Below are 18,108 nucleotides of genomic sequence, written 5' to 3' on the forward strand. Positions count from 1 at the left end.
AGAAGGGGTGGCTCAGTTAGTTGAGTGCCTGCCTTCAGCTTGGGTCGTGATCCCGGGGTCCTGGGATCAAGCCCCACATCCGGCTCCCTGCTCAGTGGGGAGTCTGCTTCTCCCTTTCCCTCTGCTGCTCCCCCTGCTTATGTGCTCGCTCTCTGTCAAATGAATGAATAAATAAAATCTTAAAAAAAAAAAGTGGGGAGGGCAGCCCGGGTGGCTCAGCGGTTTAGCGCCACCTTCAGTCCAGGGCCTGATCCTGCAGACCCAAGATAGGATCCCACATGAGGCTCCCTGCATGGAGCCAGCTTCTCCCTCTGCCTGTGTCTCTGCTTCTCTCCCTCTCTGCCTCTCATGAATAAATAAATAAAATCTTAAAAAAAGAAAAAGTGGGGAGAGAAGATGAAAGATAACATTTATTCAGTGCCTATGATATGCTAGGCAATGTGCTAAGCATTTTATATATATTACCTCATTTAGTTCTCACAACAACCCTTTGAGGTGGGTACTATTTCCACTCTAAAAGAAAAAAGTAAAGCTGACAGATGCAAGGTATTCTGGAGGCACATAGCAAATTCAAGATTCAAATTCTAGACTCCTTATGTGTATAATTCTTTTTATTTTTACTCTACTATGCTGCCTCAGAAATTGTAATGTGATGTGGTATACTGAGTGGTACAGACAAGCAGCAGAATTAAGTGGGAAGGCGGCGACACATCTCTTCCAGCTCAGATGATCAAGAGATCATCTCTTCAGAGAGATGGAATTTGTTAGGCTGGAAAGGAAACCAAAGCAAACATAACCAAAGGCACCAAAGTGGCAGAGCTGAAGCAGGGATAAGTTTGTGAATACATCTGTTTGAGATTTAGAGCTGGCAGAAAGGAAAGGAAATAAATGTGGAGGGCACTGAAAATGACACAAAGGCATTGGGGTATTTTTTTTAAAAGATTTTATTTATTTATTCATGAGAGACAGAGAGGCAGAGACATAGGCAGAGGGACAAGCGGGCTGTGCAGGGAGCCTGATGTGGGACTCGATCCCCGGACCCCAGGGATCATGACCTGAGCTGAAGGTAGATGCTCAACCACTGAGCCACCCAGGGGCCCCGGCACTAGGGTATTTTAAGCTATAGAAAAAGATGATTTGGGGGAAGGGGTTGGCAGAAGAGAAATGATCTGGTTTTAGCCAAGATGAATGCTAAACAGCTCTGACCATCCCTTTCCCAATACCCTATAGTGACAGTGCTTTCATACAACTAATATTTTTTTAAAGGTTTTATTTATTTATTCATGATAGAGTGAGAGAGAGGTGGAGACACAGGCAGAGAAAGAAGCAGGCTCCATGCACGGAGCCCGATGTGGGACTTGATCCTGGGACTCCGGGATCATGCCCTGGGCTGAAGGCAGTCGCTCAACCACTGAGCCACCCAGGGATCCCACAATAACTTTTCTATAATGAATCTGTACTGCTCTACACATAACACTTCTGATACCAAATGAAAGGTTTTTTCCATCCTGACGCCAAATACATGTTGACTTTTTCTTTTTTTTTTTTACATGTTGACTTTTTCAACACCACTTCTCTGACACTATCTGTAGAGCCAGATTCCACAGATTTAAAGGTTCAGTCTCAGAAGACTGTCCCTCTACTTCACATGCCAATAGCAAGTTCCAGGACCCCCATACATTTGACTGACAACTATGAATTGGGGTTTCCGTGGCCATATGGGAGATCTCCCCAAACTTACTTTTTTCCAAACTGCACTGGACAGCTACGGCTCTAACATTGCCAAGATAAAATGGGATTGGCTTAGTATTTTCAAACTTCCAAACGTTATCAGGAATCTAAAATTGCCTCTCTGCAAAATATAATTTCTAGACTAACAGGCAAACAATTAAAAAGCAAACCCAGAGATTTGCTGAAGAATTTAGCATAGTCATTCCAACACAACAATCTGGTCTCTCAGATTAATAATTAGTCCACATCCTTGTTGGATCAAATTAAAATTTGATTTTAATTTACCTAATTGGTGGGCAGCCCCGGTGGTGCAGCGGTTTAGCACCGCCTGCAGCTCAGGGCGTGATCCTGGAGACCCAGGATCGAGTCCCATGTCGGGCTCCCTGCATGGAGCGTGCTTCTCCCTCTGCCTGTGTCTCTGCCTCTCTCTCTCTAGCTGTGTCTCTATGAATAAATAAATAAAATCTTAAAAAAAAAAAAAAAAAGAAAGCAGATTTCTCACTGTAATTGATCTGTGGAGTACATATTTTAGTACTCGAACTGATAAGGATAGCCACTATCTCTCTGCTTTCACTTGGGAAGAATGGAAAATACATCTGGACAGTAATGCCCCAGGGCTCTATAATGCTACAGAGGCCTTCTTACTTTCACAAACCTTAAAAACTGATTTAGATGATAATAGTTTTCTGTTGGCTCTGCTTTCTTATAATATGTAGATGATTTGCTTCTCACTCCCTTTCTCAAAACTCTGCATAGGAAGACAACATCTGTTACAACTTCTGGTCTTAAAGGGACATAAAGTCTCCAAAGAAAAACTGCAGTGTGTTCAAACTTAGGTTTGATACTTAGGGCACCTGATCTTGGAACAAGGACATTTGGATCCAGGTAGACTTCAAGACATCTTGAATTTCCCTAAACCTAAAACAAGCACCAATTACAAGGTTTTCTTGGACTTGCTGGCTACTGTTGGAAATGGAAACCCAAAATTCTCTCTTATGATTCAAACTCTATATGCTTTACTAAAAAATGACAAACTTGACCTTATTTTTATTTTTTTTTATTTTTTATGATAGTCAGAGAGAGAGAGAGAGAGGCAGAGACACAGGCAGAGGGAGAAGCAGGCTCCATGCACCGGGAGCCTGACGTGGGATTCGATCCCGGGTCTCCAGGATCGCGCCCTGGGCCAAAGGCAGGCGCTAAACCGCTGCGCCACCCAGGGATCCCCCAAACTTGACCTTATTATTTGGAATGGTCAGGAAGACACAGCATTTGGAGCTTTAAAAAAAAAAGCCTGGCCTCAGATATCATAATTATCAACTCTCCTTTTTCCTCTTTGTAAGAGAGAAGGGAATGTCCTTGGGAGTACTCACCTAAAAACATGGGGATCATCATCAACCCACGGGGTATTATAGCTAACAACTAGACCCTATGGCAGGGGATCCCCCTCGTCTCAGAGCTATTCCTGCCACCACCCTTAAGTTAAGGCCACTGAAGAAATAATAATCCCCTTTAACCATCCTTATATTTTGGCCAAGGGTAAAACCGCAAACATACCAATAGCCTGTTTGCCTTTCTAGTAGCTCATGACCCTGGAATATTATGGAAATAAGGTTTCCTTACCTCCAATGGGGATAAAATTAAAAATAACTCCTATGTCCAAAATTTATTAGATGCCACACTTTTACTGGCTGCTCTGGCTATTATTAAGGTTCCAGGGGATTCCAGACTTAAGTCCCTGGAGGCCAAAGGAAACCACCTCACTGATATTTCCACCCAAAAGGAAATCAACAGCCAAACTTCTGTCATGGTCCAAAGGGATGTTTCCCAAACGATAATTTGGAAAAAAGTTATCAGAAATATCCAACAATTGCTCCAGAAAGGGAATAACAATACTAGAAACTTAGTAAGTGTTCCATAAGAAGAGAAAACTCTGGTTTGAACCAAGTAATAATCCTGCCCTACCAGAAATTCTTAAATTCCCACTTCTTACCACTGTACATGCATTAAACCAGTGGTCTAATGACGCAACGACAGTATACATGAACCTACAGTGAGGGTGGGGGGAGAGTGGGGACACAAAAAGTGCCTACCTCATTTGTTCCACCTGCCCAAAATAGAATACAAGGAAACCAGTTCACACAAATCAATTTCATACATTTTCCCTGTTTCATGGATATACATGTTTTAGTCTTGGTTTCTATGTTTTCTTACTGGACCAAAGCTTTCTCTTGTAGATAGGCCAATGCTTCTTTTGTGACTAACACCGTTAGAAAAAGATTATCCCTACCTGTGATAGGGATAATCAACAGTGATTAGGGGATGCACTTTACTGGTTAGGTGCTTCAAGAATTCTGTGCTGTATGGCTGGTTTTACAACACTTTCACTGTGTATATCATCCTCAATTCTTAGGGTGGCTGATGCACTAACAGCATTGTTAAGACTCAACTGGCAAAATCTGTAGACACCCTCCAAATACCTTTACCAAAAGCATTGCTATTAGTCCTTCTAAATCTCAGATCTGCCTTTTTTGACACTTCATAAACTTTTACCCTCTGAGATAGTCACAGGACATTCAATGTACTTGGCTTCTGCCTCCTTCGACCCATAATTGATAGAAGATCTACATCAATATTATAAAGACCTAATTACTTCCATTAAAAGTAACCACACTTTGGGGATCCCTGGGTGGCTCAGCGGTTTAGCATCTGCCTTCGGCCCAGGGCGTGATCCTGGTGTCCCGGGATCGAGTCCCACATCGGGCTCCCTGCATGGAGCCTGCTTCTCCCTCTGCCTGTGTCTCTGCCTCTCTCTCTCTTGCTCTCTCTCCCTTTCTCTCTCATGAATAAATAAAATATTGAAAAAAAATAACCATGCTTTGGTAGAGCAATCTTCTCACAGTGCACTCCCTGGAGATGACTACCTTAAGCATCACACTTTGCAACCTGAAGATTTTGGCTTTTGAAAAAGACACCTTCAGAAAGACTCTCTTCAACCTCATGCCATCAAATCCAAGGAGCAGAATCCTATATTCACATGACACATCTAGAGAAAGCACTAAACAATGACTGGACCTGCACACCATCTAGTGACTTGAGAATATAAATTTCCTGGAATTGAAGCAGACTTGTGATAAGACAGCTTTCTCTACATGTCTAGACCAGGCCTGCATACCTTTTCCTATTTGGTTCTACTATCTCTTTTGTGGAAAGAAAATACTCTTGTGCATATTTCCCAAATGCTTGCAAAAGGGGGAACCTCTTTTTTTTTTTTTTTTTTCATTATGGCCTTCAGAAACAGCCTCATCATGATCTTGTGACAAACTACTTTTTCACTTGCTTTTTCTGAAGAGTTAGAAGGTTCAGAATTAACAAGTCTTTCATCTAAACTATTATCTGATTCTGGATTCTTTTCCAAATTCATGATCTTTAAATATGTAACCTTACAGGTTGTATCACTGGATAGTATCTGTTTTCAAACAGTTCTTTTAAGATAATACTGTTTTAATGCAACTTTGAAGTTTTGCTATTTTTTGCAAAAGTTAACTATCACTTCGTGTTTACACCTGCACTATATCTTCCAAAATACACTTGATTGATTCTTCCAGGGTGTTCTTGCAGTATCCACTATTTTGCTTTCATGACCACTTTAAGTGAAGACTTGCAGGAGGCATACATAACTCTGGGTTTGCCTCTGTAGGAGAACTTTTCTCCTCTAAATTGGAATAACTACCAATAAATATTTTTGGTTGAGGACTTTCAGACCTAGGGTCTTAGATTAAAATCATGAAAACAATTTTGGATTGTTATTTCTTATATTTTGTATAGTTACTTTAAATTTTTGTATTTGTTGCCTGTTAAACTTTTGTAAAAAATGTACCCAGACATGTGGAAGAGAGCAGAGTAAAGGATTCTAGGCTCATCCACGGATATACCTAGGTAACATCCACCTCAGTGTTAATAACCCAGAAAACAACCTGAAGACTGGCAGAACAGATTTTCCACAGGTAAACGTAGAGAAGAGGCCACATTGAAGAGGGTAGAAAAGGTGGAGACGCAGTGAAGAGCCAAACAAAGCCATGGGACTATCTGTAAAAGGGACAGGTTGGACACAGAGAGGGGAGAAGAGCAGACCCTAAGCCAGGCACCCCAGGCATGGAGGACCCATCCTGGGAAGATGAATCCCTGTAACATTTGCCTTTGAGAAGCAGAGGGGCTTAATTTCTAAAGGTCTTACAATCACCGGGGTTTAACACTTACAACTTTAAAAATCCACAGGCTTGGGTCCAAGAGACTTGAGGGTGAAAGGACCTGTTTGAAAGACTCCTAGGGTCTAATTTCAGGGCCTATGCTGGAGGGGCAAGGATCTTAGGGAGACTTGTCTATGAATAAAGGAATCTGCAGGCACTATTTCCCTCCCCTACTCCCCAGCCTAGATACATGGACACCTACAAGAACTAGTGTGGTGCAAACACTCTCCATCTAGCTTGCTAATAGTGTGCCTGGCCCCCATCTATTTCTGCAGATCTACTTCCTCCAACCTGGCCTCCTCCCACAGCAGACCTGTGCAAACTCTACTAACCCCATGTACCTGCCCCTGTGTTCTTCTGTGGACTTGCTCCCTCCAGCTCTCTCACTAGGAGTCCATCCAAAATGGTGCCACAAGCCTGGCAGTGTGCAAGCAGCCCTGACAGGGGTCAGCACCAACCCAAATTGACTACTATCTGGAGGAGAGAGGAAGAAAATAACCACACACACTAGTTCCACTGTGGTCCCAGCAATGAACTGAGAGCAGACATCTGGCATGACTGTAGATCTTGCCCAACAATGCTTCTTAGGGGACAACAGGGAGAATACCTTGTTGTTCAGTGCAGCTGCAGCTCTGGTGAATGTCTGGTCTGACCCAACTCAAGTCAAGGTGGCCCCAGACAGCCCACTAACAGCACAGGGACCAAACCCTGCCACAACACACAAAGTGAATCATTGTAGATGATTAGACTGACAATCCAAACACATGTCGGCCACAAGAGTAGGGTGCATGCAACACACATAGGAAAATCCCTAAATTGCCAGGTTCTGGTGAACAGGGAACATTGCACTGTAGGGCACCATAGGACCTCTTCTTCATAAGGCCACTACTTTCAAGAGTAGGAGATGTAGCTACTTTCCCAACACACTGAAACAGAAGCAGAGAGTTAGACAAAAATGAGGAGACTGAGGAGTAAGTCCCAAATCAAAGGACAAAATCACAGCAAGAGATCTAAATGAAACAGACATAAGTAATTTTCCTGACAGAGAATTTAAAGTAATGGTCATGAAGATACACACTGGATTTAAGAAAAAATGGAGGGCCTCAGTAAGACCCTCAACAAACAGAGAGAAAGTACAAAAAAGAACCAATCAGAGATGAGCAACTCAATAACTGAAATTAAAAACACACTGGAGAGAATAAATAGTAGACTACAGGAAGCAGAAAAACAGATGAGTGATCTGGAGGACAGAGTAATGAAAAGCAATCATGCTGAAAGGGAAAGAAAAATGAAAATAGTTAGGGAACTCAGCAATACCATCAAGCATAATAATATTCCCATTATTGGGATCCCAGAAGGAGAAAAGAGAGAAAAGGGAGCAGAAAAGTTATCTGAAGAAATAATACCTGAAAACTTCCTGAATATGTGGAAGGAGACAGAAATTTATCCAGAAGGCAGAGAGAGCCTCCAACAAAATCAATCCAAGGAGGTCCACACCAAGACACACAGTAATGAAAATGGCAAAAAGTACTGATCAAGGGAAACCCATAAGGCTATCAGCTGATTTCAGCAGAAACTTTGGAGGCCAGAGAAAATGGCATGATATATTTTAAGTGCTAAAAGAAAAAAACCTGGGACACCTGAGTGGCTCAGCAGTTGAGTCTGCCTTCAGCTCAGGGCGTGATCCTGGAGTTCCAGGATTGAGTCCCACATCAGGCTCCCTGCATGGAGCCTGCTTCTCCCTCTGCCTGTGTCTTTCATGAATAAATAAATAAAATCTTAAAAAAAAAAAAATCTGTAACCAACAATATTCTATTCTTTGTTCAGCAAAGCTATTATTCAGAAAAGAAGAGACAGTTTCTCAGACAAACAAAAGTTAAAGGAATTCATCACTAAAACAGCCTTATAAAATATGTTAAAGTGGACTCTGAATGAAAAGACGATAAGCAGGAATAAGGAAAGTAGGAAGCCCAAAAGCAGTAAAATAAAGATATCTATAAAAAATCAGTCAAGGAATTCACAAAATAGAAGACTGTGAAGTATGATATTATATACATAAAACATGAGGGGTAAATGAGTAAAAATTTAGTGCTTTTAGAATGTGTTCCAAACTTAAGTGACCACCAACCTAATACAGATTGCTTTATGCACAAGATGTTACATATAAATCTAGTGATAATCACAAATCAAAAATCAGTAATCAATATATTTAAAAAACAAGAAAGAGGAGGCCTGGGTGGCTTCGTTGATTAAGGGTCTATCTTTGTTTTAAGTCATGATCCCAGGATCCTGGGATCTGGCCCCATGTCGGGCTTTCTGCTCAGCAAGGATCCTGCTTCTTCCTCTCCCTCTGCCTGTGCTCACACTCTTCCCCTTTCTATTTCTCTCTCTGTGTCAAATAAATAAAATCTTAAAAAAATAAGAAACGATTCCAAATACATCCCTAAAAAAAGCCAGCATACTGTAAGAGAGCAAGAGAAGAAGAGAACAAAGAAGGAGAACAAAAACAATCATAAAACAGTAACAAAATAACTACATACCTATCAATTACTTTGAATGTAGATGAACTAAACACGTCAATCAAAAGACAAAGGGTGATGGAATGGATAAAAAGCAAGACCCATATATATGCTGCCTACATGAGATTCATTTCAGACCTAAAGGCACATGCAGATTGAAAATGGAGGGATGGAAAGGCATTTATCATGCAAATGGAAGTAAAAGGAAAACTAAGGTAGCAATACTTATATTAGACAAAACAGACTTTAAAACATTAAAACTAGGGCAGCCCCGGTGGCGCAGCGGTTTAGCGCCGCCTGCAGCCCACGGCATGATCTGGAGACCCTGGATCGAGTCCCACATCAGGCTCTCTGCATGGAGCCTGCTTCTCCCTCTGCCTGTGTCTCTGCCTCTGCCCCCCCCCCTCTCTGCATCTCTATGAATAAATAAACAAAATCTTAAAAAAATAAATAAATAAAACATTAAGACTGTAACAAGAGACAAGGATGGACACTATATAATCATAAAGAGAACATAACATAATCATAAAGAAGACATAACAATTGTGAATATTTATGTACCCAACATGGGGGCACTTAACCACATAAAGCAGCTAATAACATAAAGGAAGTAATTGATAGTAATACAATAATAGCAGAGGACTTTAATACCCTACTTAAATGGAGAGATCTTCTAAACATAAAATCAACAAGGCAAGTGTAGCTTTGAATGACACATTGGACCAAATGGATCTAACATATATTCAGAATACACATTCTTTTCAAGTGCACATGAAACATTCTCTAGAGTAGATCACATGTTAGGCCACAAAAGAAGTCTTAACAAATTTTAAAAAACTGAAGTCATACTAAAGTCAACTACAAGAAAAATCTAGGAAACACACAAATACAGGGAGGTTAAAATAACATCGTACTAACCAATGAATGGGTCAACCAAGAAATCAAAGAGGAAATCAAAAAAATACATGGAGACAAATGAAAATGAAAACACAGGGCAGCCCCGGTGGCGCAGCGGTTTAGTGCCGCCTGCAGCCTGGGGTGTGATCCTGGAGATCCGGGACCGAGTCCCACGTCAGGTTCCCTGCATGGAGCCTGCTTCTCCCTCTGTCTGTGTCCCAGCCATCCTCTCTCTCTCTCTCTCTCTCTCAATAAATAAATAAATAAAATCTTAAAAAAAAAAAAAGAAAGACAATGAAAACACAGCTGTCCAAAATTTTGGGGATGCAGCAAAAGAGGTTCCAAGAGGGAAATTTATAGCACTATAGGCCTGTATCAAGAAGCAAGAAAAATCTCAAATAAACAACCTAATCTTACACCTAAAGGAGATAAAAAAAAGAACAAGCAAAACCCCAAACCAGTAGGAGGAAAGAAATAATAAAGATAAGAGCAGTGATAAATGAAATAGAAACTAAAATAATAGAGTAGATAAGTGAAATAGGAGCTGATTATTTGAAAAGACCAGCAAAACAAATGTTTAGCCAGACTCATTAAAAAAAAGAGAGAACTCAAACAAAAACATAAATAAGAGAAATAACACCTGACAGCAAAGAAATAACCAGAATTGTAATAGAATATTATGAAAAATTATACGTCAACAAACTGGACAATCTAAAAGAAATGGATAAATTCCTAGGAACAGATAACCTCCCAAAATAGAATCAGGAAGAAATAGAAAATTTGAACAGACTGATGACCAGCAAAGAAATTGAAGCAGTAATCAAAAACTTCCAACAAACAAAAGTCCAGGACCCGATGGCTTCACAGGGGAATTCTTTTACTTTATTTTTTATTTACTTATTTTTTAAGGATTTACTTATTTATTTGAAGGAGAGACACTACATGCATGCACACAGGTGGAAGGGGCAGAGACAGAATGAAAATCTCAAGTAGACTCACTGAGTGAGGAGCCTGATGTGGCGCTCAATCTCTCCACCCTGAGATGACCTGAGCCAGAATCAAGAGTCAAAGGCTTAACCATCTGAGCCACCCAGGTGCCCCAGGAATTCTACCTTTTAAAGGGGAATTAATGCTATTCTTCTCAAACTATTCCAAACAATAGGAGAGGAAGGAAAGCTTCTAAATTCATTCTATGACACCACCATTGCCCTCATACCAAAACCAGATAAAAACACCACAAAAAGAGAACTCCTAGCCAATATCTCTGATGACCACAGAAGCAAAAATCCTCAATGAAATACTGGCAAAAAGAATACAACAATACATTAAAAAAATAATCCAACATAATCAATTAGGATTTATTACTGGGACATGAGGGTGGCTCAATATTCACAAATCAATCAACATGATAGATCACATCAAGAGAAAAGATAAAAACCATATGATCATTTTAATAGCAGCAGAAAAATCATTTGACAAAGTATACCTATTCATGATAAAAACCCTCAATAAAGTAGATATAGAGGGAATGTATCTCAACATAATAAAAGCCATCTATGAAAAACCCACAGCTAACATCATACTCAACAGTAAAAAACTGAGAACTTTTCCCCTTAAGATCAGGAACATGACAAGGATGTCCACTCTCACCACTTTTATTCAATACAGTATGGGGGGTCCTGGCCATAGCAGACAACAAAAAGAAATAAAACGCATCCAAATTGGTAAGGAAGAAATAACATTTTAACTATTTTTAGATGACATACCATATGTAGAAGAAACCTCTAAAGACTACCAAAAAACTGGGATCCCTGGGTGGCGCAGCGGTTTGGCGCCTGCCTTTGGCCCAGGGCGCGATCCTGGAGACCCAGGATCGAATCCCACATCGGGCTCCTGGTGCATAGAGCCTGCTTCTCCCTCTGCCTGTGTCTCTGCCTCTCTCTCTCTCTGTGACTATCATAAATAAATTAATTTTAAAAAAAAATTAAAAAAAAAAGACTACCAAAAAACTACTAGAATGAATGAATTCATTAAGGTCAATCAATCTACAGAAATCTGCTGCATTTCTATAGGCCAATAATGAAGCAACAGAAAAAGAAATTAAGAAAACAAGCTCATTTACAATTCACCAAAAATAATAAGAATAAACTTAATATATATTTATTGGGAATAAACTTACCCAAGGAGGTGAAAGATCTGTACTCTGAAAACTATAAAACACCAACGAAATTAGTCAAAAATGACACATACAAAAAGATAACCCATGCTCATGGATTAGCAGAACAAATATCATTCAGATGACCATACTACCCAAAGCATCTACAGATTTAATGCAATCCCTATCAAAATACCAAGAGCATTGTTCACAGAATTAGAATACGCAATCCTAAAAATTTCATGGAACCCCAAGAGACTCTGAATACCCAAAGCAATCCTGAAAAAGAAGAACCAAATCGGAGTTACCACAATTCCAGATTTCAAGTTATATTATAAAGCTGTAGTAACCAAGAGTATGGTACTGGCACAGAAATAGGCACCTAGATCAATGGAACAGAATAGAGAGCTCAAAAATAAACCCACAAGGGGCACATGGGTGGCTCAGTTGGTGAGGCCTCTGACTCTTGGTTTGGCTCAGGTCTTTTTTTTTTTTTTTTTTTTTTTTTTTTTTTTTAATTTTTATTTATTTATGATAGTCACAGAGAGAGAGAGAGAGGCAGAGACACAGGCAGAGGGAGAAGCAGGCTCCATGCACCGGGAGCCTGATGTGGGATCCGATCCCGGGTCTCCAGGATCGCGCCCTGGGCCAAAGGCAGGCGCCAAACCGCTGCGCCACCCAGGGATCCCTTTTTTTTTTTTTTTTAATGATAGTCACAGAGAGAGAGAGAGGCAGAGACACAGGCAGAGGGAGAAGCAGGCTCCATGCATGGAGCCCGACGTGGGATTCGATCCCGGGTCTCCAGGATCGCGCCCTGGGCCAAAGGCAGGCGCCCAGCCGCTGCGCCACCCAGGGATCCCTGGCTCAGGTCTTGATCTCAGGGTCGTGCTCTGTGCTCAGTGAGTAGTCTGCTGGAGATTCTTTCTGTCGCCCTCTCCTTCCCACTTGGCGCCCCCCATTCATGTTCTCTCTCCCAAATAAATACATAAACATTTTTTTAAAGATTTTTAAAATTTATTTATTCATGAGAAACACAGAGAAAGACAGAGACATAGGTAGAGGGAGAAGCAGGCTCTCTGCAGGAGCCTGATGTCGGACTCAATTCTGGGACTTTGGGATCATGCCCTGAGCCGAAGGCAGATGCTCAACCACTGAGCCGCCGAGGCATCCCAAATACATAAAATCTTTTTTTTTTTTTTTTTTTTTTAAAGATTTTATTTATTTATTCATGATAGTCACACAGAGAGAGACAGAGAGGCAGAGACACAGGCAGAGGGAGAAGCAGGCTCCATGCACCAGGAGCCCGATGTGGGATTCGATCCCGGGTCTCCAGAATCAGCCCTGGGCCAAAGGCAGGCGCCAAACCGCTGCGCCACCCAGGGATCCCTCAAATACATAAAATCTTAACGAAAAATAATAAACCCACAATTATGTAGTCAATTAACCTTTGACAAAGGAAGCAAGATTATACAATGGGAAAATGATAGTCTCTTCAACAAACAGTGTTGGGAAAACTAGACAGTCACATGCAAAAGAATGAAACTGGATCACTTTATTACACTAAATACAAAAATAAACTTAAAGTGGATTAAAGACCTAAATGTGAGACCTGAAACCATAAAAATCCTGGAGGAGAGCACAGGTAGTAGTTTCTCTGATACTAGCCATAGCAACATTTTTCTAGATAGGTCTCCTAAGGCAAGGGAAACAAAAGCAAAAATAAACTATTGGGGGGCACCTGAGTGGCTCAATTGGTTAAGTGCCTGACTCTTGATCTCGGTTCAGGTCTTGATCTCAGGGTTGTGAGTTCAAGCCCCAATGATTGGGCTCCACATTGAGTTTGGGGGTCTATAAATAAATAAATAAATAAATAAATAAATAAATAAATAAATAAATAAATATTGGGACTACTCAAATTCAAAGCTTCTGCACAGCAAATGAAATAATCAAGAAGACAACATAGTAAATGGGAGAAGATATTTGCAAATGAAAAACCAATAAAGCATTAGTTTCTAAAATATATAAAGAACTTCTAGAATTCGACACCAAAAACCCCACAAGTAACCAAATTAAAAGATGGACAGAAGACATGAACAGGTATTTCCCCAGAGAACACACACAGAGGGCCAAAAGACACATGAAAAGATGCTGAACATTTCTCATCATCAGGGAAATGCAAATCAAAACCACAATGAGATGTTATTTCATACCTATGAGAATGGCTAAAATAAAAATCACAAGAAATAAGTACTGGCAAGGATATGGAAAAAAGTTACTCGTGTACTGTTGGTGGGAATGCAATCTGGTACAGCCTCTGTGGAGAACAGGATGGAGGTTCTTCAAAATATTAAAAACAGAATTACCATATGATCTAGTAATTTCACTACTGGGCATTTATCTGAAGAATACTAAAACACTAATTTGGAAAGATACATGCACCCATATGTTTATTGCAACACTATTTACAATAGCCAAAGTATGGAAGCAACCCAAGTATCCATCGATAGATGAATGAATAAAGAAGATGTGGTATATGTGTACAATAGAATATTACTCAGCCATAAAAAAGAATGAAATCTTGCCATTTGCACCAACATGGATGGATTTAGAGGGTATAATACTGGGTGAAATAAGTCTGAGAAAGACAAATACCATATGATTTTACTTGTATGTGGAATTTAAGATAAAAACAAAGTAAAAAAGAGACAAAACCACAGAGTCTTAACTATAGAGAACAAAGTGATGGTCACCAAAAGGGAGGCGGGGGATGGGTAAAACAGGTGAAGGAAATTAATTAAGAATACACTTATGGTGATGAGCACTAAGTAATGTATAGAATTGTTCAATCACTATATCATACACCTGAAACTAACATAACACAATGTTAATTATACTGAAAATTAAAAAAAAAAAAACGATGCACTCAATAAGGAAATGATCTCCAACAGTTGGGACCTTGAAAAGATACAAACTTATTCAGGAACTACCTGAGAATTCTCCCTCTTAACCTTCCTTGTTACTCAAATGTGACCTTTAAGTGGTTCCCAACTGTTAGGCACTTTCCCTCCAAGGTAGGACAGGACAACCAGGAAAGGTCCTTCCTGGCACTGAAGGACAAAACCAATAAATATAGAAAAACTGAGTCTTGATCAGCACTACTTCTGAGGAAAGATCCTGATCAAAAGGTGGAAATGTGAAAATTAATAAAAGGAAACCTAACTTAAGTGGACTGGAGATGATGGAAGAGATGTTGGAAGGGGGAGTCACACCACTTCATGTCAATTATAGGAAAAAATGTCAATTACAGATCCCTAATAGAATCTTCAACAGGAAAGAATCAATTACAGGCTCCAATAGAGAAAGATACACACTTCCATCTCCTACAAGAAATTGACTACCTCTGTAACTCAGCCAGTGAGAAACCATTCATCACCCTGAACTCTTTTCTGTCATATTTATCAAATCTTTAATGGTTTTACATATCATCCACAGTATTACAAGACAAATTATGTTAATTTCTTACATCAAATATATATAATGCTTATACCTTACTGTTATACTTTAACTGCTTCACACACCTACACATATATATTTCCTAAGATTTTATTTTTAAGTAATCTCTATACCCAATGTGGGGTTTGAACTCATGACTCCAAAATCAAGAGTCCCTCCATGTATCCTACGGACTGAGCCGGTCAGGCATCCCTCGAACACCTACATATTAATGTACTCAATATACTTACCAAAGTTTATGTAAATCTTCATTACTTTTATTCCTTAATTGCTGACACGTCCATGAAGCTCCTATTAAAATTATGAAATTCACAACATGAAATAATTTTCTAGGTATGTGCCCTGTGGTAAATTATTTACCCTCTCTAAGCCTATTTCTTTATCTATTATCTATAAAATATAATAATGTTAGCCTATTATAGTATAACATGTAATTAGAATTAGATTTGCATTAAATTAAGCAACACATGAAAAATATTAGTAACGTGACTGGCAATAGCATTCAAAAAATGTTATATTAATATAGAATATATTTCCAAAATTTAATACCAAAATATTTTATATCATTATAAAATAATATTTAATTATCTCTAAAAAATGAAATCTAAAACAAACCTTAAATCTCACTTCAATTAGCAATTTTTTTGTTTTAATTTTTATTTATTTTTAAAATGATTTTCATATTTACTCATGAGAGACACAGAGAGAGAGGCAGAGACGTAGGCAGAGGGAGAAGCAGGCTCCATGCAAGGAGCCCGATGTGGGAATCAATCCTGGTACTTTGGGATCACACCCTGAGCCAAAGGCAGATGCTCAAGTGCTGAGCCACCCAGGCACCCCAACAATTTCTTTTTTAAATATGTTATTTATTTATTTAGACAGTACATGTGCAAGGAAGTGGGGGGAAGGACAGAGGGAGAGAGAAAATCTCAAGCCACTCCTGGCTGAGCAGCACAGAGTCCCAATGTGGGCCTCAATCTCACAACTCTGCAACCATGACCTGAGCAAAGATCAGGAGTTGGATGCTTAACCAACTGAGCCACCCCAGTGTCCCTCAGTTAATAATTTCAACCTACTCCTCTTCTAAACCCTTTGCCAACCTGCCAATCAACAAGCAACTCTATTACATTTTCTTTTAATTTTCTTTCACATTTCCAAAGGAAATCAAAAAAGGAAAAAAACTAGATGATTTCCAAGATTCATAAATAATCCCCAAATGATGGAGGGTTCAATAATTATATTTAATATTAATCAACCCAAATATCTTACCAGATTTCACTTTTTCTTCCCCCCAGTTCTTTGGGTCATCAAAAAATTCTTCCAGTCCTTTCCTTGACAATGTGGTATGAAGTAATCTACACTGGTGAAAAGATGTGACATTTGGTATATTCTTAGGCAAAAGACTAAGTGAAAACCTGCAACTGAACATATATAAACAAGTGATTAAAGTTTAACATTTGAATTTTATAAGCAATAATTAGAATGACTTCCTCATCTCTAATGTTATAAAAAATTACTCAGGGTTTCTACACAAGAAACAAACAAAATGCTTTAGAAATTATTTTTAATATTGGATTATAGATGTTGCTACCCTTTAATTTCAGAAGTTAATATATTCACGATTTTGGAGGTAATATATTGACATAATTATATTTTTATTTTATTTTATTTTATTTTTTTAAAGATTTCATTTACTTACTCATGAGAGACACAGAGAGAGAGAGGGAGGCAGAGACACAGGCAGAGGGAGAAGCAGGCTCCCCGCAGGGACTCAATCCCAGGACCCCAGGATCACGCCCCGGCCGAAGGCAGGCATCAAACCGCTGAGCCACCCAGGGATCCCCTGTTTTTTATTTTTTAAGTGAGCTCCAATATGGGGCTCAAACTCACAACTCCAAGATCAAGAGTCTCATGCTCTACAGACTGAGCCAGGCAGCCACCTCACTAATATAATTATATTTCAAAGTAACATTTTAGGCCTTTCATACACTGCTAGTGGTTATTTATGCAAATAAAAACATTCTGAAGGTTAATTTGGCAACATGTTATCACAAGCCTCAATGCTTCCCTCTTCAACCCAATAATTCCTCATCTAGAAACTTCAAGTAAAAATAGTATATATGGAAACTGATAAATAAAAATGTCTATTAAAGCATTATGCGATATCCAAAAGTTCATAATAATGTAAATATGTGACCAGAAAATGGTTAAAAAATTATTGTGTATTTGTTTTTTTAAAAAGATTTTATTTATTTAAGAGAGAGTGGGCAAGCACACGCATGTGTATGCTTGTGTGCAGAGGGAGGGGTGGAGAGGGAGAGAGAGAGAATCCTAAGGTGATTCCATGCTGAGTGCTGAGACCGTTTGGGGCAGGGAGGCTTAATCCCTGACCCTGAGATCATGACCTGAGCAGAAATTAAGAGTTGGACACTCAACCGACTGAGCCATCCAGGTGCCCCAATTATTGTGCATTTGTATGATAATTTAATGTACAGTAATTTAAAAATCATGTTTTTTAAAGAATATTTACTAACCAGCTGTAATCATATAATACAAAAGCAAAGTATATCACAAGTGTTAAATTCCTACCAAAAAAAAACAAAAAACCTTAACCTGAATCTAGCCACAAGGACGCAATCAGATAAATCCAAATGGAGGGGATAATCTAAAAAGGCTGATTTTATAAAAAATGTTCTGGATTAGGGATGCCTAGGTGGCTCGGCGATTGAGCCTTTGGCTCAGGGTGTGATCCTGGGATCTGGGATCGAGTCTCACATCGGGCTCCCTGCAGGGAGCCTGCTTCTCCCTCTGCCTGTAACTCTGCCTCTGCCTCTCTCTCTGTGTCTCTCATGAATAAATAAATAAATCTTTTTAAAAAATGTTCTGGATTAAAGATTACTAAGGAGACATAACAACTAATGTGATGAAAGATCATTGATTAGACCCTAGTAAGAAAGAAAGAAAAAGAAATTAGCAAGATAATTAAAGACATTTGAATTTGGACTGTATACTAGGTAAAAGAACAGTAATTATAGTGTGTTAAATT

At 39.3% G+C, this 18,108-nt stretch overlaps 1 protein-coding gene across 6 annotated transcripts in view; it reads right to left on the reverse strand.

Annotated features, from left to right (window-relative positions):
* MRPL47 (mitochondrial ribosomal protein L47) overlaps positions 1-18,108 on the reverse strand; it is a 31,122-nt gene that overhangs the window by 11,487 nt on the left and 1,527 nt on the right. Inside the window, exons 2-3 of one of the 6 annotated variants that reach the window (XM_025451488.3) lie at positions 16,332-16,483; positions 15,293-15,353 (exon numbers count right to left, since the gene is read on the reverse strand). The exons of 1 other annotated variant lie outside the window; for it this stretch is intronic. In XM_025451488.3, coding sequence (XP_025307273.1) covers positions 15,293-15,353; positions 16,332-16,483 — 213 coding nt within the window. The remainder of the gene's footprint in view (positions 1-15,292; positions 15,354-16,331; positions 16,484-18,108) is intronic. 4 more of the 6 variants (XM_025451489.3, XM_025451491.3, XM_025451492.3 and 1 more) reach the window with 4 other exon arrangements.

The sequence above is a fragment of the Canis lupus genome, chromosome 34 (assembly GCF_003254725.2).
Source record: "Canis lupus dingo isolate Sandy chromosome 34, ASM325472v2, whole genome shotgun sequence".
In the NCBI taxonomy this organism is placed as follows: domain Eukaryota; kingdom Metazoa; phylum Chordata; class Mammalia; order Carnivora; family Canidae; genus Canis; species Canis lupus.